We start from the raw sequence: 24,264 nt of genomic DNA, 5'->3' as shown, positions 1-24,264 counted from the left end.
GAATGAAATATTTTGATGTTCTCACTATAAAACGTTCAACAGAAGCACTTACCATGTGGGGAATATACTCGTAGGTTTATTGGAATGTTTGAAATACCTTTGTTACCTCCAGTCACTCGATCGGTTTCCGCTTCAATTTCTTGCCTAATCTCATCAAAGTTTGAATACTTGTTGCCTTTTTGATGCAGAAACTCTCCATATTCTGTAGATATAATATAAAATCAGTGAGAGATATAAACTTATTAGGAAACCATACCTGTCGATCCATTGATTAGCTGTAATATCAATGGTCGTCTAGTAACGATGCCAGATCCTCTTGGCAAAAAATCTCTGAAGAAATAAGAAGTCCTTGTTTGATACCTTATTCATGACATAAATATAAAATATATTGGGTTTTTACGAATATCCAAAATTTGTACACACATTATCACATCATGAGTACACACCCTTTGTGTTATTTTATCAGGGAAAGGACGAATGAATTTCTATGCAATCGATTTTACTCGGTTGAAAAGAAAAAAACCCATCAAACCATCGGTTGAAATTCTGAAAAATACCATCAAATAAAATGTTGATTCGGAAGTATTTGTATGAAATTTATTGAATATTGGATTTAATGGAAGATTAAGTTGTGGAAGCTGTGATTACTGCCTTTGTTGTATCTCTTCCATGTTTTTATATCATGTAATTGAAATGTAACTTGCACAGTGTCTAAGAAGCCGATTTCTGCAGTCTTAAATTGCTGTATTGGGCTCAGATTTTTAACAGAAATTTATTTTATAGACGAAGTCGACATAGTTGATATTATTTTTCACTAAAATTTGAATGCAGGTTGTGTATATCTTTGTTCCAACTGTAATTTTTTAGATTCAGAAGCCTTCAAAAGTTAAGGATTATACCTTCCTACAAGGAAATTATTTTTATGTCCTATGTTTTACGTAATACATACAAAGCGCTCCCTAATTTCGAGGACACCTAAGTTTTTTCTTTTTCTTCTATGTGTACATGGTTGCGAATATTCCTTATTAATCATCATCTTTCAGAATGACAATAGCGTAAAAATATTAGTTCTAATGATACAGCAGTATCAGATAAGAGAACTTAGTGGGTCTGTCATGAAACATTCGAACGATTGTGGATGTGTTGAACAATATCGATCAATATTCTTTTTCCGCGACCAAAGGTTTGCAGTAGAAAAAAATTGTTTTGCGGAACATCATACTTACTTTCCAACGAAATTCTCCAAAACGGAGGATTTTCCAGCGGATTGTCCGCCGACCACTGCGATTTGTGGTAAATCTAATTGCATATGAACACCCATTTGAGTGAATGCATCCTGAAGTTTATTGACTATTGGAATAAGCGAATCCATCCTGGAATTTTCTTTTTACGAATGTTGTCCCCGAACACCTAAAAACAATTTTGACTATTCTAACTTAAATTTTCTGCTCTGACTCAGTGCACTTTGAACTCCCGATACAATTGTCGTGTTTCTACAGATAAAACATTGACCAATTTTCCACTGCGCTTGATATTATTGATCTGCAAGAAGTATACACTGCCAAGGTTGCTTCTACTAAGAATTTTAACGCTGTCAAGCTAATGTAAACAATAAACAAGAATAGGGGCAAACTAAATCTCACACATTGTAAAAATTATAAAAATATACGACATTTTTAATACGAAGAAGATATTAAATATCATATTTTGTGAGTCACAAAACTCCGTAAAGGCTGATTTAGACGATGCCAGTCAGCGCTCTAGTTGAAGTATCCAGTGAACAGAGAACAGACACTCTGTTCAAGTTATTTGTACCAGTATCGAACAAGTAATTGGCCTCTAACTTGAACTAGAGATGTGCCATCCGCTCATGAGCTGTTCCGAAGAATCGACTCTTTGAAGTGAGCTGACGCGGAACAGCTCGCAAAAAAAATCAAACAGCTCTTCAGCTCACTTTGATGATGATGAAGGAGAGAAAAGAGCTGTAGAATTGAAGAGAGTGTGTGAGCTGTAAGATTCAAATGAACTGACCGTCTCTCGCTCTTCGTGTTAAGACATCAGTTTAGTTTCATTTGTCCCTCGTCTTTTCAACTGTTATATTCGCGTTGACGGCATTGAGCTTTGTTTACCAGTTTAGGGGGCGCCAAAAATAATAATTGGCTCTCAGGCAGAATGAATACGTTTTTAAAATTCAAATTATTAATGAAAATTAACTTCTGTGTATCAAATGAGTATTCTATTTCAATGAAAAACACTTTGTTTGCAGGCGGTGCAAAAATCTCATAAGATTTTTTTTTTTTGAAGAAAACTTTCTATTGTAATGTAAAGCCTCAGTAAAAATGTCGGAAATGTTGTACTCGCCGAGTCTGTTGTAAATAATAGTCTGGAATACGTGTTTCAAGTAATTAATAATATGGTGTGAAAAATTTCATTTGAATTCTAACATTTTCAAACTGGCTTCGTGGCTATCGAGTTTGGGACCCAAATTGAAAGTCGGCACTGACAACTGAGCTGAAGAGCTGTTCATAAAGAACAGCTCATTTAGATGAGCTGATATGATCAGAGCTGTTCATCATGATGAGCTGATTTGCACACCTCTAACTTGAACAGAGTGTCTGTTCTCTATTCACTGGATACTTCAACTAGAGCGCTGACTGGCATCGTCTAAATCAGCCTTAATGCTCCGAAAAAGTGTTGTCGGCCAACCAGGGGTGGATTCCGTACAGTGAAGTTATTTAGTCACATTCAAGTGCCATTCACACTCAACGTAATGCGAGCAACAGAACAAAGCACCGAATATTATTTCTCGGTGATTCATCTTTCGAGTTGGTCGTGTCGGTTGGAGTAGTTTACTGTACTGTACTGTGTTTACATTTACACACGAAAAAGCATAAATGAAGTGTTCAAGAAAGGTATGAAAAAGTTGAAAAATTGCAAACAATTAATCGTAGAACTATCGTAGCAAACAGCATATATTAAGTGGTACATGATGCACCTAACCTAGGTAATGCGGACTGAATCAAAACGGCTGTCAAGAAATATCCAATTGAAATTTCAAAGAAGATCCAACGATCAAGAGTGTTATTTTTCTTATGGTAATCAGTACTATAAAACAGGTATTGTTATCAAAGGCAGAAATAATTAAATTTATAAAATGAACGAACTACATTTTTCCATCAATTGTTTAATTGACCATTGCATCTCTGAATGAGCATCTCATATTGCAAGGTATCGGAACCTGACAGAATATCAACAACCTCTAAAACGAATGAGCCTAATTCACTCCAAGATTTTAATGTGGGAGCAAAATTCGACATTGGTGAATTTCGATACGTACATACATCAGGGATGCCAGGTGATTTTTTTAAATGTCTTCAAATGTCTTCACAATCGTAACGGAGGAAACAAAAATTTACAACTTAATTTTGAACAAAGTTTGATGGTTTTTTGAATGTTTATTCTAATTGGTATTGTTATATAGCGCATTTCATTAATCTCACCTTGAGTTTTTGAGGTTTATTTCAATAAAATTGAAAAAAGAATATATTGTGCAGCTGCGAACTATATTTTATTAGTTTAGAAATGATAATTGGCTTGATAAACCGCTGATTGAGTGAATATAGTCCCCAGTTCTCCACACAAACGGAACTGTGATATCTTAATTTGTTTATTTCAGCTTTGAAGTTTTGGTTGTACTCAAACTATATCATTGAAGCGATATGTAACAGGAAATCCTTCGACTTGTGAAATGGTCGTTTGGAGGATCTAGGTTAATTTATTGTTTAGTATAGGCCCAAAATAATCAAAATACCATGTCACAATCATTCGAATCCTCGAACACAAACGAACTAATGTCTTCTAATGACAATGTATATTCAAACCGCTGGAAGTTCTTCAGAATTTGAAGTAAAGTCGCTTTGTTGTTGAATTCATTTTATACGTTTGTGGATTTTTTTTTGCTTGAAAATGTTCAAAAGAAGCAAATGAATGACCCTGGTACAAAAATCTCCAATATTTAGTTGGAAGTTCATTGAAATGCGATCTCTCAAAAACCCAGATACACTATCATTCTGAAATGTCTTCACATATTTAATAATGTCTTCAAAATGTCTTCACAAATTCAAATGTCTCCCCAGTAAGTCAAATGTCTTCAAAATTAAGACATGTCTTCAAACCTGGCATCTCTGACATACATAGCAAAAGTGAAATGTCATTACCCAGCAAACATTAAATCGCATAACAAGCGTATATATAACATCATATGCCCTAAATTTTGGTTGGCATATCATGCGCCTAACTGGCATATGCATGCAAAAGTGGAGGCCATATACATACATGGCAAATGCTTACCGAATTAGTTTGGATGAATATGTAACTTTGACCGGCTATAATAGCGATTATATTGAAATTGAATTGCGATCTAATATTAATATATTCATGAATTGTCAAAGCACTAAATACGACTTTTGCCATACTCATATACGATTTATTACAGACATAGAAAAAAAAACAAATGGCGCAAAATATTTTCGTGAAATGTTTATTATAGCCTCACGAATCGCCATTTTTATATATGAGTATTTATGTTTGTAGAAATAATAATTGTTTAATTGACTTGTATTGGGAGTGGATTATAAATATTTAAAATGGCAAAGATTGATGTTTGGTGAAAACTGCTCCGATGTGAATTCCAACTCCGGTCGTCTATCTCGCGCGGCTATCTGAAATTAAATTCAACAGCGGTTGAAACTCATACATATGATTCGATATGATTTAACCTAATACATTCTATGCAGTAGGATCAGTCATTCCTGGTTGCCGATTTTATTATTTAACTATGTCCCAAAGAAAAAGATCTTTGATTTCCCTATCATAGAAACCAAATATATAATATCATTGAACTGGAATAATTAAAAAAAAATGAATATTAATAAAACTATCTCAATTTTAAATTATTTTATTACAACTTTCACTGTACAATTTGTTTTCTCAATCATATCCAACTAAATTCTGATTACTTATAATAAATATAATAAATCAATCTGGCAACCTTGCAAAGCGATGCAATGCAATGTGCCAAATTCAATGTGGTATAAGATTGACGTTTAATGGCGTAGTTCATTTCGTTCTGCTGAATGTTTCATTAGAAGGGATGTTTGCCGTTATCTTCATTCATTAGGATCTAATATGATTTACTGTTTCATGATTTTCTTCAGCATGCAACACGATTTACTACAGGACATAATCGATTTAAATTATACGCTTATACGACCCACAAACTGCATCAGCATAATATACGCATATGATACCGAATTGCGACTTAATTTGAAAATGGTATATAAAATCGAGTTTTTACATTTTATGCGATTTCAAATATACACGATACATACACGATACATTTAGGGGGGTAGGGGTTACGAAAATGTCCACGCTTGTCCACGGTGAGGGGGGAGGGGGTTTAGATAATGTCCACGTATTTATATTTATAGTCAAAATTTAATTAGATCTGCTCTATATTTACAAGATATTTTAACTTTACGCCCACCCTGAATACTCTATATTGAACAATAAATTGACTGAGTTGCCTGAGAGTGCTGCCCGGTCAGACATCCATATTTTTTCATATGGCTGGACTTCTACCCGGATATGTATAGGGCCTGATTCTCGAATACACTTCACGGTGGAAACGAAATAAACGGCACGCCATTGAACTACGTTTCATGAGTTAGTGAAGTGTCGAAGATAATATTGAGTTTTGAAGCACTTTAAAAATATGGTCGCAGTCTCACACATGCGTAATTCTCGAGCCAGCCAGTCAGCTTAAAAATCCCCGCTCCGCTGCCGTAACAATCGTTCTCATCGAAACCGTACACCACATCGTTTCGCATCACATCAGATCAACAAACCAACACAAGCAGCCATGGTTGTGTAGTATTCAACTGGTCGATCGGAGAGAGAGGAAATAAAACCGTGAATCCTGGTCGTTGGTCAAAGTACGAATGCCGTTTATTGTTCCTTCGATATAGTGTGTGTGTATCGTTTATAAAGGTAAATTATTATGAAAGGTACTCTAAAGCCAAGATGATTACATTGAGAGGTGAGTAGTGTGGCTGCGAATACTACAGGTTGGACATGGCAAAGGAGGAAAAGTGAAGGGATAGGCAAAATCCCGCTCGAACCGTGTTGGTCTCCAGTTCCCCGTATGTGTATCCGTCAATTGCTCCGCAAGGGTAGCTAGGCCGAGCGCGTTAGTATCAGTGCACCAATCCACCTAGCCGGCGATATATAGTTTCGGCCGCCGAAGTTATTGAGTTAGCTGGCAAAGCTGTTCGCGACGATAAGAAAACCCGCATTCAGAACAGACCACAATCGGTTCCGTGGACACCAAGACAACAACAGGCAGCGAGTGGCGGAGGCAAACGCAATCGAAAAACGGCAGCAGGTAGCAGAAGAAAAAGTTTGTTCTTTATACAAACTGCTTTGGTGGCAAATCCAGAACAAGGCGGCATCGAGGGCGTTCGAAATGGTTTTTTTCAAAACCACGAGTACTAAGTTTTCTAAATTGGAACCATTCCATAAAATACGGCGCATATAAGGGCCATTAAACCTTTCAAAAAAGAGTTTACGAAATACAGTTCAATGCATTCTAAAATATTATCCAAAATAATAATAAAACACAACACATTGATTTTTTCATAATTTGTTTGCCAAGATATGATGAGTATGAGAATTTGGCAGTTGTGCTGAGCTTATTGATGGTTGGGGACTTTCTCGATTATTAAATTTTCACCAATTAAATTGCTTCCAGATTGAAAGTACAGTAATTTACATTTAGCTCGACATTTAGCTAATTTGACACTAGGTAGTGCGGACTGAATCAAAACGGCTGTCAAAAAAGATCCAATTAAAATGTCAAAAGAGATCCAACGATCAGGAGTGTTATTTTTCTTATGATAATGAACACTGTAAAAGAGGTATTGTTGTCAAGGGCAAAAATAATTAAAATTATAAAATGAACGAACTACATTTTTCCGTCAATTGTTTAATTAACCATTGCATCTCTGAAAGAGCATCTCAGCCTTTCACTGAGCAACGCATTTTTCATGTCCCCTTTCTTTGACGTAACGTTTCCCCGAACGAATTAAAAACAAACGAAGTCAGAGTCACGTAAATGTTTACACCTGCGATTTGAAAATATTCGATAAAAAGTGGAAGGAAGAGATGCCAGATGATTTAAAAAAAAAGTCTGTAAAAACATGTGAATGTTTATAAAAAATGTGAAAAAGTCTGTAAATGTGTGCAGATCTATAGAAATGTCTTTTAACGTTAATTTTCACCTATTCATTAATACACGTAAGATTGTATTTTGTATATATATACAGCCATTCCATGCCAAACCAATATAGTGGTTCTCAGATCTTCGTCAAAAGTGGTAATTTTGTTATTTTGTTCTTTATCGCAAAACATTAGACTCGTATTTTTTATTTTTTCATTAGGGTGCCCATTTCCATTTTAGGGTGATCCAAAAAATCAATTCCTTTCCACTTTTTCCCAAAATGACTTTTTTTCAAAAATTTATAACTTTCGAACCACTTAACCGATTCAGATGATCGACATATCAAATTGAAGCCAATGAACTTTAATCGAAAAACATTGAAATTGCAGAGAATATGGATCCTATTTTCGTAATTATTGATTGTAGTCGTTTTTTAATGTTTTCATGGCTTTAGACTAGGGGGAGCTATATTTTTTAATATTTTTTCATGAAAGCTGAGAATTTTTTTTCATAAAATATCTCGATATCAGAGATGCTATTTTTTTTCGTTTTTGAAATACACTCATCCTCGCTACACGGCCGCTCTTCATACGGCTTTTCACTATAACGGCCCTCTTCAACTAAGGCATGTTTTCGATCTGCGGTCTAAAATGTTTCGCTATAACGGCAAAAAAACAATTTTCGACGTCGAAACACAACTGATTTTTTATACGGCTTTTCGCTTTGCGGCCAAGTTTCATGGAACGTATCTAGGCCGTAAAGCGAGGTATGGGTGTATGATTTTTCAAAACTAATCGATGGTTCGAAAAACAAATTTTCCTCATTTTTCCCACTACAAAAAGTCATAACTTTTGAACTATTGGACCGATTCATATCATCGACATATCAAATTGAAGCTTACGAGTTATTTTTCTTTGAAAAAAAATATTACTTTTGCGAAAAAAAAATGAAATTTGTTTTTGTAATTATTGATTGAGTTAGTTTTTCATAGTTTTCTCGGTTAAAGATAGGAGCGCTATATTTTTGTATATTTCTTATGGAAAGCTGAGGATTATTTACCTAACATATCTCGATATCAGAGATGCTATAATTATCGTTTTTAAACTATAATTTTGTAAATTTAACATGTTTTAAGTCTTCGATCAATATTCCTATGTGACTAAACTAGACCTATGCGACTAGAATCCAATCTTCCTGCAAGTGTGACATTTTTTCAAATTTTGCTTATTGGCTTCAATTTAATATATCGATCATCTAAATCGGTTCAGTAATTCAAATGTTATGATTTTTTGCAGAAAGTTATATTTGGACAAAAGGGGAAAATGATTTTTCAAATCATATCTAAAAAACGAAAAAATAGCATCTCTGATATCGAGATATGTTATGTAAAAAATCACAGCTTTCAAGAAAAAATATAAAAAAATATAGCGCCCTCTAGTCCAAAGTCATAAAAAAAACCACTGCAATCAATAATTACTAAAATAAAATTATTTTTTTCGCAAGTTAAGTATTTTTTAATGAAAGGGCAGGTCATTAGTTTCAATTTTATATGTCGATTATCTAAATCGGTTCAGTGATTCAAAAGTTATTAATATTCATTTGTCATTTTTAAGAAAAAGCGGAAAAAAATGATTTTTCGGACCACACTATAATGGGAATGGGCATCCTACTGAAAAAATAAAAAATACGGGTCTAATGTTTTGCGATAAAAAACAAAATTACCACTTTTGACGAAAATCTGAGAATCACTATATGTTAATTGTAAAATAAAAAATAACTTATGTGTTGTAAGTGTGTTTAAATGTTTCAACGATCTACACATACATACATACACATACATACGCGTTGTTAATTTTTATAAAAATCAGTATTTCTTCGTTGATATGTTGGACATCCACCAAGGCTTGCGGTCTTGTCGTTGGTGAAATTTATAAGAAAATGCAGTGTATATTTTCCATCCGCCATGAAAAGCTATACATGCTTTAGATCACCACACGGCCATGAACCATGTCTGTGGTAACAGTATCGAACAGTAATCCATATTTCGTCATAAGCAGACCCGAAAGCAAATGCAAGTTGTTGAAAATAGAATAAAAATTGTTATTCGATGTTGTTTAAATACTTAGAAGACATAGTCCTGTACCTAACTTAACTATTTTTCTATAAATCTCCTTGAATTTCAGCAAAACAATTTTATCCAGAACAGAACATAATTATCAGAGACAATTTTCGTTCAAGATTTTTCCCTACCTGCTGAGGAAGCAATTTTTCATCAATTGTGAATAATCATATCCTCTCTTTCGTCTGCAATGATGTCAGGGCAAAAGTACTTATGTGTATGAGCTCCAAACTTCATACACACCAGATAGGCCAACCAGAAAGTCTGCCGGGTCGCAGGTTGAGTATCGCTGGTCTAACGTCATGTGTATTAATCTAAACTAAATATAATAACTTTTCTGTATTTAGTTGAAATGTAAATACATAGTAGTTATAAAATAGGTTTAAGAATTGAGTGTGATGAGTGTGAGTGAGAGTGGGAGTGTGAACATTCCCAACATATCCTTATATCCCATCCTATTCCTGATAAAAATATGTCACCCTTCTAAACTCGAGTCTACCGCGAGTAATCGGTTTTCTACCTTATAAACAATAGAATTAAGGAAAATTGTTCATAGATATATAGATATAGTTAATATGTTTAGTTAAGAATTCAGCTCCTTTAAACTTATGTAACTGTGCCTGTAAAAATAAACGAATTAATAAAACATTAAAAAAAACTTTTCTGTATTAAAACTATACAAAAATGTCGTATGGTGAGTCAAATGTCTTTGATGTGATGAATAGAGCCTCTTATTTTTCAAAACCTATGAAATATTGTTATATCCAAAAAGTCTACAACAAAAAATAAAGTGTTTTACAGATATGTCTGTAAATTTACAAACATATTTGTAAATCTGGCATCTCTGGTGGTCTGAGAATTTATTGCAAGAAATCGCTTGAAAGCATGCATTATTTTGCTTGAAAATGAAGTGAATTGAGTCCGCACCACTTAGATTTGACAGACCTGTAATGCGACATATTTAGTTGGACATTTTTGTAAACATAGAGTTCGGGGTCCACATTATGACCCCACATTGAAAGTCGACACTGTACCACTGTCATCGCAAATGTTCAATTACAGGTTAAAATTGTCTCCATGGCGACACTGAGCGGTGCTTCGGCACGTCGCGTTAAATGTAATTTACTGTACAACATGTCCCAAGCTGGATGGGAAAAAATTTTCCAACTGTGAAAGCTGTGGCGAGTGGCAAACGCAATCGCTAAACAGAAAGGTTTAGCCGAACAAGATGGGGATATCGAGTGATAACAAAACAATAAACTCTTTAGATTAAAGATAATTTTGTGATCCTGAAAAGGACCCTTTTTAGCCTGCATGTGAATCCAACGAGCGAACAAATCGTAATGAATGTATTTTTTGCCATCGCTGCCTTTTAACGCTCATTCGTTCGTCTCGTTGGACTCGCCTCTTTGGCTGAGTCTGCTGATTTGTCTCTATCCTGTGAGCGTGTATCGCTAAAGTACAAAACGCGCGGATCCGCTGAAAAATATATCATTCTCTTTCAAACCGTAAATCAGTGTGGTTGTATGGCATCGTTTCACATCACATCGCATCAACGGATTGGTTCCGGAGCACCAGTATACCTAATAGCGGTTATAGAATTTCGGCCGGTGGAGTGCTCGAGTTGGCTTGCAATGCTGCTCACGACAATAAGAAAACCCGCCTACAGAACAGAGCACATTTGGTTCGGTGGCAACAACTAGTTTCAGCGAGAGGCAAACGCAATCGCAAAACGGCAGCAGGTAGAAAAAGGAAAAAGTTTGTTTATACAGACTGTAAAAGTTATTCACAATACCAATGCATTCTAAAGTGACATAATATGATATATAATATGAACTGATCTATTTTGTTTATGCTTGTTTTTGAACTTATTGGTGGTTGGGGTCTTTTAAATTGATTCAGAATTCAGTTTTCACAAACCCATGCATGGTTCCCGAATTGAAAGTGGCTTCAAATTACAACACATTGTATGCAGGATGGCATTCACGATTTTCTCGGTAGCAAGAACTGCTTTCTTTGGTTGATAACTGATGTTGAAAATTGACTGAGGTTACATCTGCATTGTATAGAAACATAACTAAGGAGCAACATGATGAGCTATGTATTTCCTGCTGCTCTGTTCTTATTTTAAAGGACTTTAATCCGAAGGTCATCCGTCCCTGTATTCACTGTTGGTTTTTCAGAACGCTTATAGCTCATCTATTTCTCGACAGATCGTAAAGTTCGTCTCCATTTCATTTTTATTTACATTGTTTGCGGAGACTACAAATCTTACAATTCATTCGTTTCCGAAACCACAGTTACGGTAATGTGCTCAATAGTGAAATATATGATAGTGAATGAGCTGAGGACCACTATGCATTCCCTATCATAGCCATCATTTTGATTGTACGATATGTGCATACGCCAAAAGATGCCCGGCGTTGAACATTGAATAAGTACAAAGCCTTCATAAAAATATCAAGAAGCAACTATAAGATAGTGAGAAAAAATTGAGAATGTTTGTAAAAAAACGCAAAGTTCTTTTCAGAACCTTCAACATGTTCATAAAGAGTGAACAGTAAACTAATCCATTTTTCATTTAGATAGGTAGGTATTCACGTAGGAGAAGAAAATAAAACAATATATTTAGCAAAAGCTGTCCCCTTTGTATAGTCCTACGTCACTCCGGTTATGTCCCCGACATTACCCACTCTTTTTTCTTTATTGATATCTGGTAATTTTTGTAATACGCTTCTAGTGGCTTGCAAGGTTGCAACATTTGCACAACCCGATTGTCTTCTTCTTGAATGGTGTTAACGTACCCCGTGGAACTTTTGCCGTCTCAACGTATGCAATAATTAGCGTCATTTATTAATACTTAGTTGAAATTTCTTAAGCCAAATATCACGCCTTGAATGTATTCCGAGGAGTAAGCTCTAGAATACGCGTGACCACAGTGCAAGTCAAAGTAAATTTCTTTGACGACGAAAAATCCCCCGGCCAGAACGGGAATCGTACCCGAACACCTGGCATGATAATGTGAGACGCTAACCACTCGGCCACGAGTGCAGTATTGTGCTAACTTCAAATCGGATCGGATTACGAAATAAGGGTTTATTTTATTAAAAAAAATGAAAGAACGCATCTCAATCTACGATTCGTTTCATAAACGCAACGAAAATGTATGGCTTGACTCCGATTGCACTAACGTCCCCAGTGGAACTTTAGGCTTCTCAACGTAGGTATTACTTGCGTCATTTTTATTAGTAGTACTTATTTGAGATTTCTATGCCGAAGAACACGTCTTGAATGTATTCAGGAGTGTAAAGCTCTAGAATACACGTGGCCTCAGTGCAAGTTGAACTCGAACCTCCAGCATGATAATCAGCCCGATTCTGCATTCCGCCGGATTTGCATTTCGTTCGAAACCATTATTTCGTTCGAGTTATAATTTCGTTTTCGTTTCGAATCGAAATACAGAATAGGGGTGAATGTGTTATGCTAACCACTCGGCCACGGGAGCACAAAAATAATTATTTGTAACAAATTATGAAGAACAAATCATTCACAATAATGTTTGTGTGACTTCTATTACCGAGGAATCACCCAACACGCTCTGCGAAGCCGAATCGCTCGTTCGTTACCGTTGGTATATCAAATGGTGCGATGCTTCTTGCGATATGGATATGGATATGGATATGGATAACGTGTGTGAGTGCATCGAGTATATGCATAAAAGGTGGGATATTGCTGTGCGGCAGAACAGGCGATATCAGCAAGGTTATTATTATAGCTTATGGTGCCACACGATGTTGAGTTAAAAACTATTGGGAAGGTGAATATAACCCCGAAGCAGGTTCTCTGGGTCTGGTAGGACTGGAAAAAAATCTGCATTATAAGCTTCTAACAAGCAACTACCCAGCAAACATTAAATCGCATAACAATCGTATATATAACATCATATGCCTTAAAATTTGGTTGGCATATAATGCGCCTAACTGGCATATGCATGCAAAAGTGGAGGCCATATACATACATGGCAAATGCTTACCGAATTTGTTTGGATGAATATGCAACTTTGACTTTTTTTTTTGAATATATTCATGAATTGGCAAAGCACCAAATACGACTTTTGCCATACTTATATACTATTTATTACAGACATAGAAAAAAACAAATGGCGCAAAATATTTTCGTGAAACGTTTATTACAACCTCACGAATCGCCATTTTTATATATAAGTATTTATGTTCGTAGAAATAATAATTGTTTGATTGACTTGTGTTAGGAGTGGAATATGTTTAAAATGCCACAGATCGATGTTTGGTGAAAACTGCTCCGATGTGGGTTCGAACTCCGGTCGTCTGGAGTATCATCCACCAGCTATCTCGCGCGACTATCTGAAATTTAATTCAACAGCGGTTAAAACTTTTGAGTGCATCAGCATTTCAATGACATTTCAATATGATGTAATATGTTCTTTATTAGGATTTAATATGATTTACTGTTTCATGATTTTCTTCAGCATGCAACACGATTTACTGCAGTACTGAAATTATACGCTTATAGGACAAACAAACTGAATCAGCGTAATATACGCATATGATGCGGATTAAATATATTTTATATATTTTACGACAATGTACATCATAAAATTGAACTTAATTATACCGAATTGCGACTTGGGTAGTCTCGATGAATTCCAACAAGTACTACTCGCAGCTCAACGATCTAGAACGCTTCAAGGGCGCTTCTAAGACTCCACCCGTCTTACTCACCAGATATTGTATCTTCAGATTATCAACTGTTAAGATTTCTGTGAGACGAGAAAATATTTCGCAATCCGCAATCATGAATGTGCATGAATGGATTCTGAGACATATTACGTTCATATAAGAATTTAAAAAAATTGAATGGAAATTTTGACTTGGTGTTATTTGATTACTTGAAACCCGTAGTCCTGACCCCGACTGAACTACTATGATATTACCGCTATCAATTTTCATTATAATATAAAATCATTATTACACATAACACATATAATACATATTTGATATGGAGAAGTAAATTTTAATTAACAATTCTTATTTTCAATGTGTGTTCAATCCACCAATTCATTATCCCTTCCCAATAACGAAGCACAAAGTTTAATGCAGTCAATACAAATAACGTTTATTCGTTTGAGTGACAATTCGGGTGTGTATATATGCCAGCTTCCTTTGTAACCGCGAGAATCGCAAAGTCATGTCTCTAAAAGAGGTTGTAACCGCAGGAAGCTGAACCAAGCCATCAAGAAAAGAAATACCATATCCCTGAAGTCTGCAACTGGTTCAGTTTGGTTAGGCAGTAAAAGAAATGGCATCTCTGCCAGTATTGAAAACCAAATGAGGACGGCGAGACGGTAACTGTGAATGGTGAGCGCTATGGCCGCATGTTAACTGATTTTTTTTGCCACAAATTGAAGATATGGATACAGATGACATGTGGTTTCTGCAGGACGGCGCCACGTACCACACAACATGACCGAACATGGCCATATTGCGAACGAAATTTGAGGGACGCATAATTTCGCGATTTGGTGATGCCCGCTAGACTTTTTTTGTGGGGTTATGCGAAAGACCGTGTCTATGCCAACTCTCCGCAAACTCTTGAACATTTGAAAGACAACATTCGTGAAGTTATGACCGAGATACCGCCCCATATGTGCCGAAAAGTCATCGAAAATTACCTGTTCCGGATCAAGGTGTGCGAGGAAGCCCTAGGTGGACATTTGAATGATGTTGTATTTCACATATAATGGCATAAACCAAACTTTAATTTGGAATAAAAGTTTCATCGAAATTCGAATTCTAAGTGTGTTTTATTTCAATTTACTTTCGGAATTTAAAGTTGGAAAACCCTGTACTTTTGGTACAGTTTGCGATTAAATACTCCTCTAATTTACTATAAACTTTGAAAAAACGGCTAGGAAAACCGGCTGAACGTATCAATATGAAACGTTCACGGATGTTTAGGGAATACACTAGGGTAAAAATTTGCCTGCAAACATTAGAACTTACTGCGATATTTGCAGAATTGCAGTGGATTTTATAAAGCACTATAAAAATCCTTCCCCCATTTTCTCCTCCTTTTCTTCCTTCGCGAGCTATCGGTTCCCTAACATTAGAATAAGTTAAATAGTTAATACATATTAGATGTGAGGATAGTTTAAGAATTCAGTGTGATGTGTGAGTATGAATGTGAAAGTGAGTGTGAGTGTGAGTGTGAACATGGTTACAATCTCCTTACATCCCATCCTTTTCCTAAGGAAAATGTGTCACCCTTCTAAACTCGAGTCGACCGCGAGTAATCGGTTTCCTATTTCATTAACCGTAGAATTAAGAAAACATGTTAATAGTAAAAGTATAGTTGAGAGTTTGGCTTCTTTAAACCAATGTAACTGAGCCTACAAATAAACGAATTATATATAAAAAAAATAAAAATCCTGTTTTGGCACTTTTTTTAAATCGATGCAAAAAATTTAAATAATTTTTTTTTCGTCAAAGTGATAAATCAACTATGTGCAGAATTTACTGGAGTTTTCAAAACTGCCTTCCGATATGCGGTGCGAGTGTTGTTTATTGAATTATTCATCATCAAAGACGAAGGGGTATTGGATTTGCTGTTGAGTTGGTTGGCAAAAAATTGTGTTAGTCCAGAATATTCTTGATTTTTAATTTCTTCTCGATATGGTTGCCCACTACAGCTACACACTCCAAGATAACAATGTGTACGTAAAATATTCTAATACCTGAAAGTTATAGCTTCAAAATAATGCGCATCCCATCGATATGGGTTGATCTATCACGATGTTACACCATGTCAAAAATCACTTAAAATTTCCGACTTCGCACTCTGTTCCTCTAATTTTTTGTCGAGTGTATATAATTTTACATGCTTTTACCTTTAATTCAAATGTATACGAATACGAAATAAATAAAAATAATATTGATTCCGGCTCGCTGATAACAAGAAACAACTACAATTGCAATGAACTTGGAAAAGGCACTTGCAGTGGAATCCGTATTCACTGCACAAGGTCCAGAATCTCCAATTTTCGTATGTATTGACCAGTTCAGCGGTCTTACCGAGCGATGCTTCAGAAGGACCTGCGTACTGATAGTATTTTCAAACGTCGAACGAATATGCAAAAGATACCAAAGTATCAAAATACTTACATCTCGTTCGCTTACAGAACAACTGCTCCAACTTTGTAAACACATATATACTACCACTGATAAACATTGAAGCTCAACGAACGCAGGCATCAAGTAATTGAACGAAAAGTTGCCAACACATATCGCGCGCGACTCGACATGCTGAATTTGAAATCGAAAAAGTTGGTCCGACCTAAGTTGCCAGTTACCTAGTGTGTATGCTCCCATTTGATTACACATGCTCTCAACGTGTTTGCGATATTCGTTGAGTTAGTTTCCAACTTTCAGATTCAGATGTTCTATACATCAAATTAAAGCCAGTTGTCTAGTCTGTTTTGGGAAAATATTATACTTGCAAAAAAATCGAATTTGATTTTGCAATTATTTATTGTAGACGTTTTTTATTGTTTTAATGACTCTAGCCATCTAGGCTTTGTATTTTTTATATTTTCTCTTGAAGGCTGAGGATTTTTTACATAACATAATTCAATATCAGAGATGCTATTTTTTCGTTTTTGAGATATGATTTTTCAAATTTAACCAATGGTTCGAAAAAAAAACTATTTTCCACCTTTTTTCCACTACAAAAATTCATAACTTTTGAACCACTGGACCGATTCAGATGATCGACATATCAAATTAAAGCTTATGAGTTAGTTTTCTCTGAAAACAGATCAATTTTGCGAAAAAAATTGATTTTCGATTTCTTAGTCGTTGATTGAATTAGTTTTTTATAGTTTTTTTTCGGTTAAAGATAGAGGCCACTATATTTTTTTATATTTTGTTTCGTTCCATATTCCTATGTGACTAGTCTAGACCTATGCGACTAGAATCCAATCTTCACGCTAGTGTAATGAGAAGGTTAGCTTACTGGCTTCAATTTAATATGTCGATCATCTAAATCGGTTCCGCAGTTTACCTTAAGGAGTGCCTACAGAAGCGCTTACTACCACTATTGAAGCAGCACGAGGGCCCGACCATCTTCTGGCCGGATCTCGCTTCGTGCCACTATTCAAAGGACGTGTTGGAGTGGTACGAAGCCAACGGGGTCACCTTCGTGCCAAAGGAAATGAACCCGCCCAGCGCGCCGGAGCTTCGCCCAATAGAGAAATATTGGGCGATTATGAAGCAGGCCCTCCGGAAGAACCCAAAAGTTGTCAAATCGGAGGCGGACTTCAAGAGAAAATGGATTTCTGTTCAAAAAAAACTACAACCTGACGTTGTACAGAACCTTATGGACGGGGTAAAGAGGAAGGTGTGAGCATACGGGCTTGGGCTCGAAGTATGAATAAAAAGAAAATGCCAAAAGTTTTTTTTTTTATCTTCGCTTATTTTTCGTCGGCCTATTTCCGCCACTTTAGTGTCAATCACCGACATCAGGGAGGCGACTCCACCTGTTCCTACCTATCAGACTCAACAACTCATGAGCCGGGCCAACTTCTTTTACTTCCGCTCCGAAGGAAGACGTAACCAGAGATTTTTCGCCTCAGAAAATCCCAACGACGCCAGCTGGGATTGAACCCAGGCCGATCAATGCCAAAAGTTGTTTAATAGTTTTTATTTTACTGTCTAATATTTTCAAAAGGATCGGTCTACTGGGCGAATTTCTACAGCGTTTTTTCCGTGATGCAATTTGATGTGACACACCCTTTATTTTATTGAATTGAAGAGAAATGTACACGAACGAACTTGCTTCGTTAAACGTTTGTTATGGAATGATTTTCCTCTATCTACGAGGGGTGATGTGTCAGGCATGGAAACACCAAGGTTAAGCCAAGGTGTGTAAATGGTGAAGAGGTGATCATTGTATTCCGACACTCCTCCTCAATGAACAGCCTATTCACATTTCTTCTGGAAACCGATAATGTCACAAAACTTCTGGTGTTTGAAGGGTCCTAAAGGCTTCGTCAATAGATCCGCAAGCATATCAGCTGTAGGGCAGTACTCCAGAACGATCTCTTTCTTGTCACAAAGTTCCTGGATAAACCGTTCTCTGGTGTCAATGTGTTTAGAACGGCGGCTCGACCTTTCTGTCTTTACGAACGCCAAACAGCTCTGGTTATCCTCTTTTATAACTGTTGAAGTATCCAGTTTTTCATTGAAGTCACAAAGCAGCTTCCTCATCCATAGTATTTCCACGCAAGTCTCACTCAGGGCCACATATTCAGCTTCCATACTCGATAGGGTGACACTGCCTTGTCGACGACTTGTCCACGAAATAACTCCTCCAGCGAATGAAAGTACGAATCCAGTTGTCGAGCGTCTGGTATCGATGTCGCCAGCCCAATCGGCATCTGAATAACCGGCTAGTGGTTGATCCTGATTTCCGCCCAGCTGTAATTTATAATGCTTCGTTCCTTTAAGGTACCTCAAGACCCTTTTCGCAGCAGTCCAATCTGATTCACAGGGAGCACTCACTTTTCTTCCCAAGATAGCCGTACATGCAGCAATGTCCGGCCGTGCAATCACCGAGATGTATAACAGTCCTCCAATTAGGCTGCGGTACTTAGTAGCATCTTCGAACAGTTTGCCTTATTCTCTTTGCTTCGGATAACCAATATCCATCGGTGATCCTGCTGTCTTTGCGTCTCGCATTCCATACTTCTCGATAAGATTGTCGATGTAGTTCGAAAGGCTGATCTGATAGACACCATCTTTTTGCTGAAATTCCATACCCAAGAAATGACGAACTCCACCAAGACAGGTAATCTCGAACTCTTCACTAAGGCGCTCGCAAATCCGATGAATCTCCTTCTCACTCGACGATCCCAGGAGGAAATCATCAACGTAGACTAATAGGTACGTTTTAACACCGTTATTGTTTCGGATGTACAAACAAGGATCCGTTTTGGATTGTACGAATCCTCGCCTCATCAGGGCTTCATTTAGTCTCCTATTCCAGCATCTCGCTGACTGGCGTAACCCATATATGCTTCGCTTGAGCTTACAAACCAGCTCCTCCTGACCCGCTACTCTGTATCCTGGGGGCATAAAAACTTCTTCTTCTAATAATCCGTAAAGGTACGCCGTTGTTTTGACGTCTAGATGTCGTACAACAAGTTTCTGATTCGAAGCCACCACCAGAAAAGTGCGTAACGTTACATGGCTCACAACAGGTGCAAAAACCTGGTCGAAGTCTTCCCCAAACGATTGGTTGTACCCTTGCGCTACTAGCCTGGCTTTATATTTTACGTTCTTACCCACGAACCCACCTTGAACCAACTATTTTCTTGTTTGGTGGTAATTGTACGAGTTGCCATGTCTGATTCTTAGTATGTGACGCCAACTCATCTTCCATGGCATTCCGCCACTCAATCGTCTTCATTGCTTCTCGGTAATTCGCTGGCTCTTCCGTTGCACAGGCTGCAATCCCCGCAGCGAAATCTACGACAAAATCTTCATAATGTTTCGGAATTACTCCTCTGGTCGAACGAACTCCCGAACGCATCATCAGCGAATACAGATTTCTTCACCAGCGGCAGCTGGCTGTCCTCCAGCAATAACACAATGGTGGCTTTTGTTTTACGTTCAGCACTTTTCCACGCATCGTCACGAGCATCTTTTCCCGGAATTTCTTCAGCAATAACATGCCACAAATCTTCACGTGAAAGTAAACTTTCCAGACGAATCTTCCACGTCTGCAAATTCGTTCCGTTCAACTTCAGAATCGCGAATTTTCCATCACTCATTTTCACGCGGCTGGTCAACGACACTGACAAAACGATTCCAAACGTTTTTTCTTCACCACTCGAACCACTAGTCTTTCGCGAGCACACAAACAGCGACAAGCACATACTGTTTCGAAAAAAGTCACAGGAGGGTTGTGTCCGAGACACGACCGCATAGTTGACGTAGGATTCCGTTAGGCTATCTGTTGATTTTGGATATGTTTGAAGAATTACATCGTTAAACTCTTTGATAATGATTTGGTGACCAAACGACCCGTTCTCGAGCGGGAACACACCTTGGTTTTTATTTATGAAAATTGAAATAAATCGTTTCATATATCAAGTAATTTTCAACACAACTGCTACCATATATTTTACACTTACACTTGTGATAAATTTTTCACAATACACGATCAGTCATTGATATGCAATTCCACGAAGCAACATTTCGGTGGGAGCAAAAGCTCCCCCTACTATCATGTATTTGCAACGCCGATTTCCCCCAGGCAGCTTGGTTTTGATGTCTCTGTTAGGGACCCGCCACACGTGTCGTAAATTTCGACCAATCAGATGTGGTTATTTCCATTAGAATAGGGGTTGAAATTTTTTAATAGTTAGATGATTAGTTTCATGACATATATTATTATCTTCAATATAAAAAATTGGAGTGGCGAAATCGATTGACGCAAAAATTTCATCAATCCATCATGAAATGACTGAGCAATATGCGTTTGAAATTGAAAAATTTTCACGATGTTCTCGATTTTCGATTTTCAATTTATACCCCAACATGTTCCCGAAAGACGTAATCCTACGTCAAAATAATAAATACATTTAAATTTTATCAATTCAAAACTGCATTCGGGCATGCTAGTTCGATAAGAGATTAATCTGCCTCCCTAAATGAATATTGCTCATGGCGTCGCTTGGTGCCGCCGAAAGCAGACTCGTTTGCTGAGGAGTGCTGAGCGACAATGAAAATGTCTTTCTAAAGGTAGGTCGAGAAAGAGTATGAACTAGTTTTCTTCGCAAGGGCCCTTCTCAGGGCTAGAGACGAATGAACGTAAAGTTTAAAGTCTCTATAATTCAAAAGAAAAAAAATATTGCTACCAGATGTCACGAACTTCGACATTTTTTGCTACTATGGTGCTACTCGCCCGTGTAGTTGGCGCAAAGGCACCGCAAAAATATTATTTTTATTTTATAGAATTCCTTCATGCATTTGTCTGATACGGGCTGTGTGTCGTTCGTTCTTGTTTTTGAAGGGACTTTAACCCAAAGGTCATTCGTCCCTAACGGGCTGTGTATGACTGGAGCGTTCCGTTATATACATGCATGCATATGACCTTCGCTTCTTTTGCCAAATCCAGTAAAAGGTGGTTGATGAAACGTATGTTTTTGACGTGATACGTTCCATGTTAGTTGTTAGCAGAAAATGTAAAAATAAACAGTATTTTTGATCGGTTTTATATAGTTTTTGTGGTAAGTGGAAAACAGTAAAATAAACTCTTTTGTTTCAAAACAAATTGATAGTCCTGAGAAGGACTGGAATGGTTTAATGAGTTGTACGGAATCTGCTGCGTTTCAGTCGGATGTAGCAGTTTAGTTTTGGGAGCGGTAGCTTTTACGGATTCGCTGATGCTTTCCTTGACTTTGGCGCCATCGGCTTCTGTGCGTCGATTTGCGAGGGTTTGATTGGCACCACCACGACGAGCTAAACGACGGATAGCGGGTGTGATACAATGCGACGCAATGCACTTCGCTCCTCTGCCTCCTTTGTCGCATCCAATTGATGATGTGAAGAGGAGCGCACCAGCAATGCACACTAGATTTAATTCGATACTCTCCGCTGCTTCCTCTTCTTTGCTCCCTTTGCCGCACCGCATCCATCGTTGGTTGCCGATGGCTTCCTCTCCTTTGCCGCATCGTATGGTGTTGGTTGATTTGTTGAGTACTGCACACTAGAAGCCCAGATGTTTGCCGATCTGAGCGTTGAACGAGAATGAGAAATACAAAAATGCTACCGTCCTTTTATATCAGTTGGTATGTGAGAAATAGGCGCCCCCCACTCGCTCGCCATGCAAATATTTGACTTATCGGGGAACGAAAGAAGCGAACCAGGCGAAAAAGCAATGACGTCAATTTCGACCAATCAGTACCGTTTGGATAGGGGTTGAGATTTTTCAATTGTTCGATAGTTAATTACATGATATAAATTATTTTATTCAAGGTGAAAAATTGTTATAGAGTGCCGCAATGTTTTGATGTAAAAATCTCATCAATTAGTCATGAAATGACTGAGCAATAAGCGTTTGAAATTGGACATTTTTCACGATGCGTTCGATATTCGTTTTTCAATTTGTACCCCAATATGTTCCCGAAAGACGTAATCCTACGTCAAAACGTTTTCAGTTTCACGAATGCGGTGGTTTGTTGGTGTACGTTATATAGTCTGATTTGTTTATATTTACGACGGCAAATGTACAGTGTCGACGTCTGGTGGTGATATTAGTGCTTGGGAGGTAAATTGTTCTCCATCAGATCAGAAGGGCCAAGTGCAGTGTAAACATATAAAAGTTTGAATGAAAATTTTTACTTAATATTGTTTGATTACCTAACACATGTAGTTCTGACACTCACTTAACCATTTGTCGATGCATTTCCTGTTTGTTCCACAAATAATTACTATTATAATATAAAACCATCATTAGACACAGTTTTCGATATCTGAAAAAAACTTTTATTTAATCACATAAAATAAATATTCGATACGTTAAAGTAAATTTTCATTCATAATTTTGATTTTGAAATTTATTCCACCTGAATATCCATCATTATTTTCACCTCCCAATGAAAGCACACGTAGCTTAATGCCGTCTACTCAACTCTTCAAAATCAGAATCCGAATTGCATTACGATTCCAATAATACAAAAGCAAAAGCAGCAGGTTTTCCATTTTCATAGTCTTTATTTTTAGATTTTCCAAAACAATATTCGGAACTTGACAGTTCAGTATAGTTGTATTGGTGAACCCGAGTGCCAACCCGTGAAACATCTCAGTGCGAAACTAACAGCTTTCGGGACGAACTAGTGCGACACTGAGTGCGAAACTGAGTGAATAAAAAAACGTTTTGACAGCAGTTAGTGCGGCACTGGGGTTGAAACTGAACAAAAACGAATTCGCTATAAGACTCGTCGTAAGATAAACGCTTCGATTTCGCTCTATTCAAGTCATTTCTCAATCGCTGGTGTTTCCAGCTGTATGTGATCTCCAGGATGGTGTTCGTGTTTTTTCTAGCACATGAAATATTAGCCGCAACAGCAACAACTGAAATGAAGTGGAGGTGAATTTTTGTGGGTCGAAAGTAATGTCAATAAAGACTTTCTGTACGAGCAAGTAATTTGGCTTAGGCTTGATTATCTTGCTCGCTGAAAGAAAAAATATCTTAGCAATACTTACAACGTGTAAAATAGTTGTAATTGTAACAGAAGATGCTATTTGCGACTGTTTCTTCAAACAGCTAATACGTACTCGCCTTGTTGTTTTGAATGACAGTTCAGCGAAAGAATGAAAAGGAAATCTATGAAGTGATGCCATTTCACTCAGTACAAATGATTATAGCTGAAACCAAGATGTATAGAAGTATTACTACTAGGTGGGCCAATCTGCTAAAACCACTCCGCAGCCATCTTGAAAATCTACTGTGCTCTGTTTACAAACAAAACACAATACGCTTTTTATAAGCAAATTGCCATACGATACGGCCATTTGCATTATAGACGTCTCTTCAGTGAGAATAAATTGATCTCGTTGAACTTTATTTTTTTATTCTGGCTTTTTCGATCCACGACGACACAAGCACGAATAGAGAAGCAGATTCACTGGAAATTGAAGAAATAATCCCGGTTGAAGTAAGTAGCTATTGGCCATCTTCGTGAAGGTTTATAATGTTTACATTTGTTTGCCCTGCAGGCATCTTCATGTTCGTTTCTATTCCTGGTTCCACATCGAGTGGTGCATCT

General features: G+C 37.1%; 1 protein-coding gene across 4 annotated transcripts in view; it reads right to left on the bottom strand.

Annotated features, from left to right (window-relative positions):
* LOC129779461 (dynamin) overlaps window positions 1-1,662 on the bottom strand; it is an 89,070-nt gene extending 87,408 nt beyond the window's left edge. For 3 of the 4 annotated variants that reach the window (XM_055786944.1, XM_055786945.1, XM_055786946.1), the window contains exons 1-3: window positions 1,227-1,660; window positions 257-330; window positions 53-202 (exon numbers count right to left, since the gene is read on the bottom strand). In XM_055786944.1, coding sequence (XP_055642919.1) covers window positions 53-202; window positions 257-330; window positions 1,227-1,372 — 370 coding nt within the window. In that variant the 5' untranslated portion in view covers window positions 1,373-1,660. Of the gene's footprint in view, window positions 1-52; window positions 203-256; window positions 331-1,226 lie in introns of all 4 variants that reach the window. The other variant, XM_055786943.1, reaches the window with a different exon arrangement.
* Between the last annotated feature and the right edge of the window lie 22,602 nt (window positions 1,663-24,264).

This window comes from Toxorhynchites rutilus, chromosome 3 (genome assembly GCF_029784135.1).
Source record: "Toxorhynchites rutilus septentrionalis strain SRP chromosome 3, ASM2978413v1, whole genome shotgun sequence".
Lineage (NCBI taxonomy): Eukaryota > Metazoa > Arthropoda > Insecta > Diptera > Culicidae > Toxorhynchites > Toxorhynchites rutilus.
The sequence above is the reverse complement of the archived record's forward strand: the minus strand, read 5'-3'. Positions and strand labels throughout refer to the sequence as shown.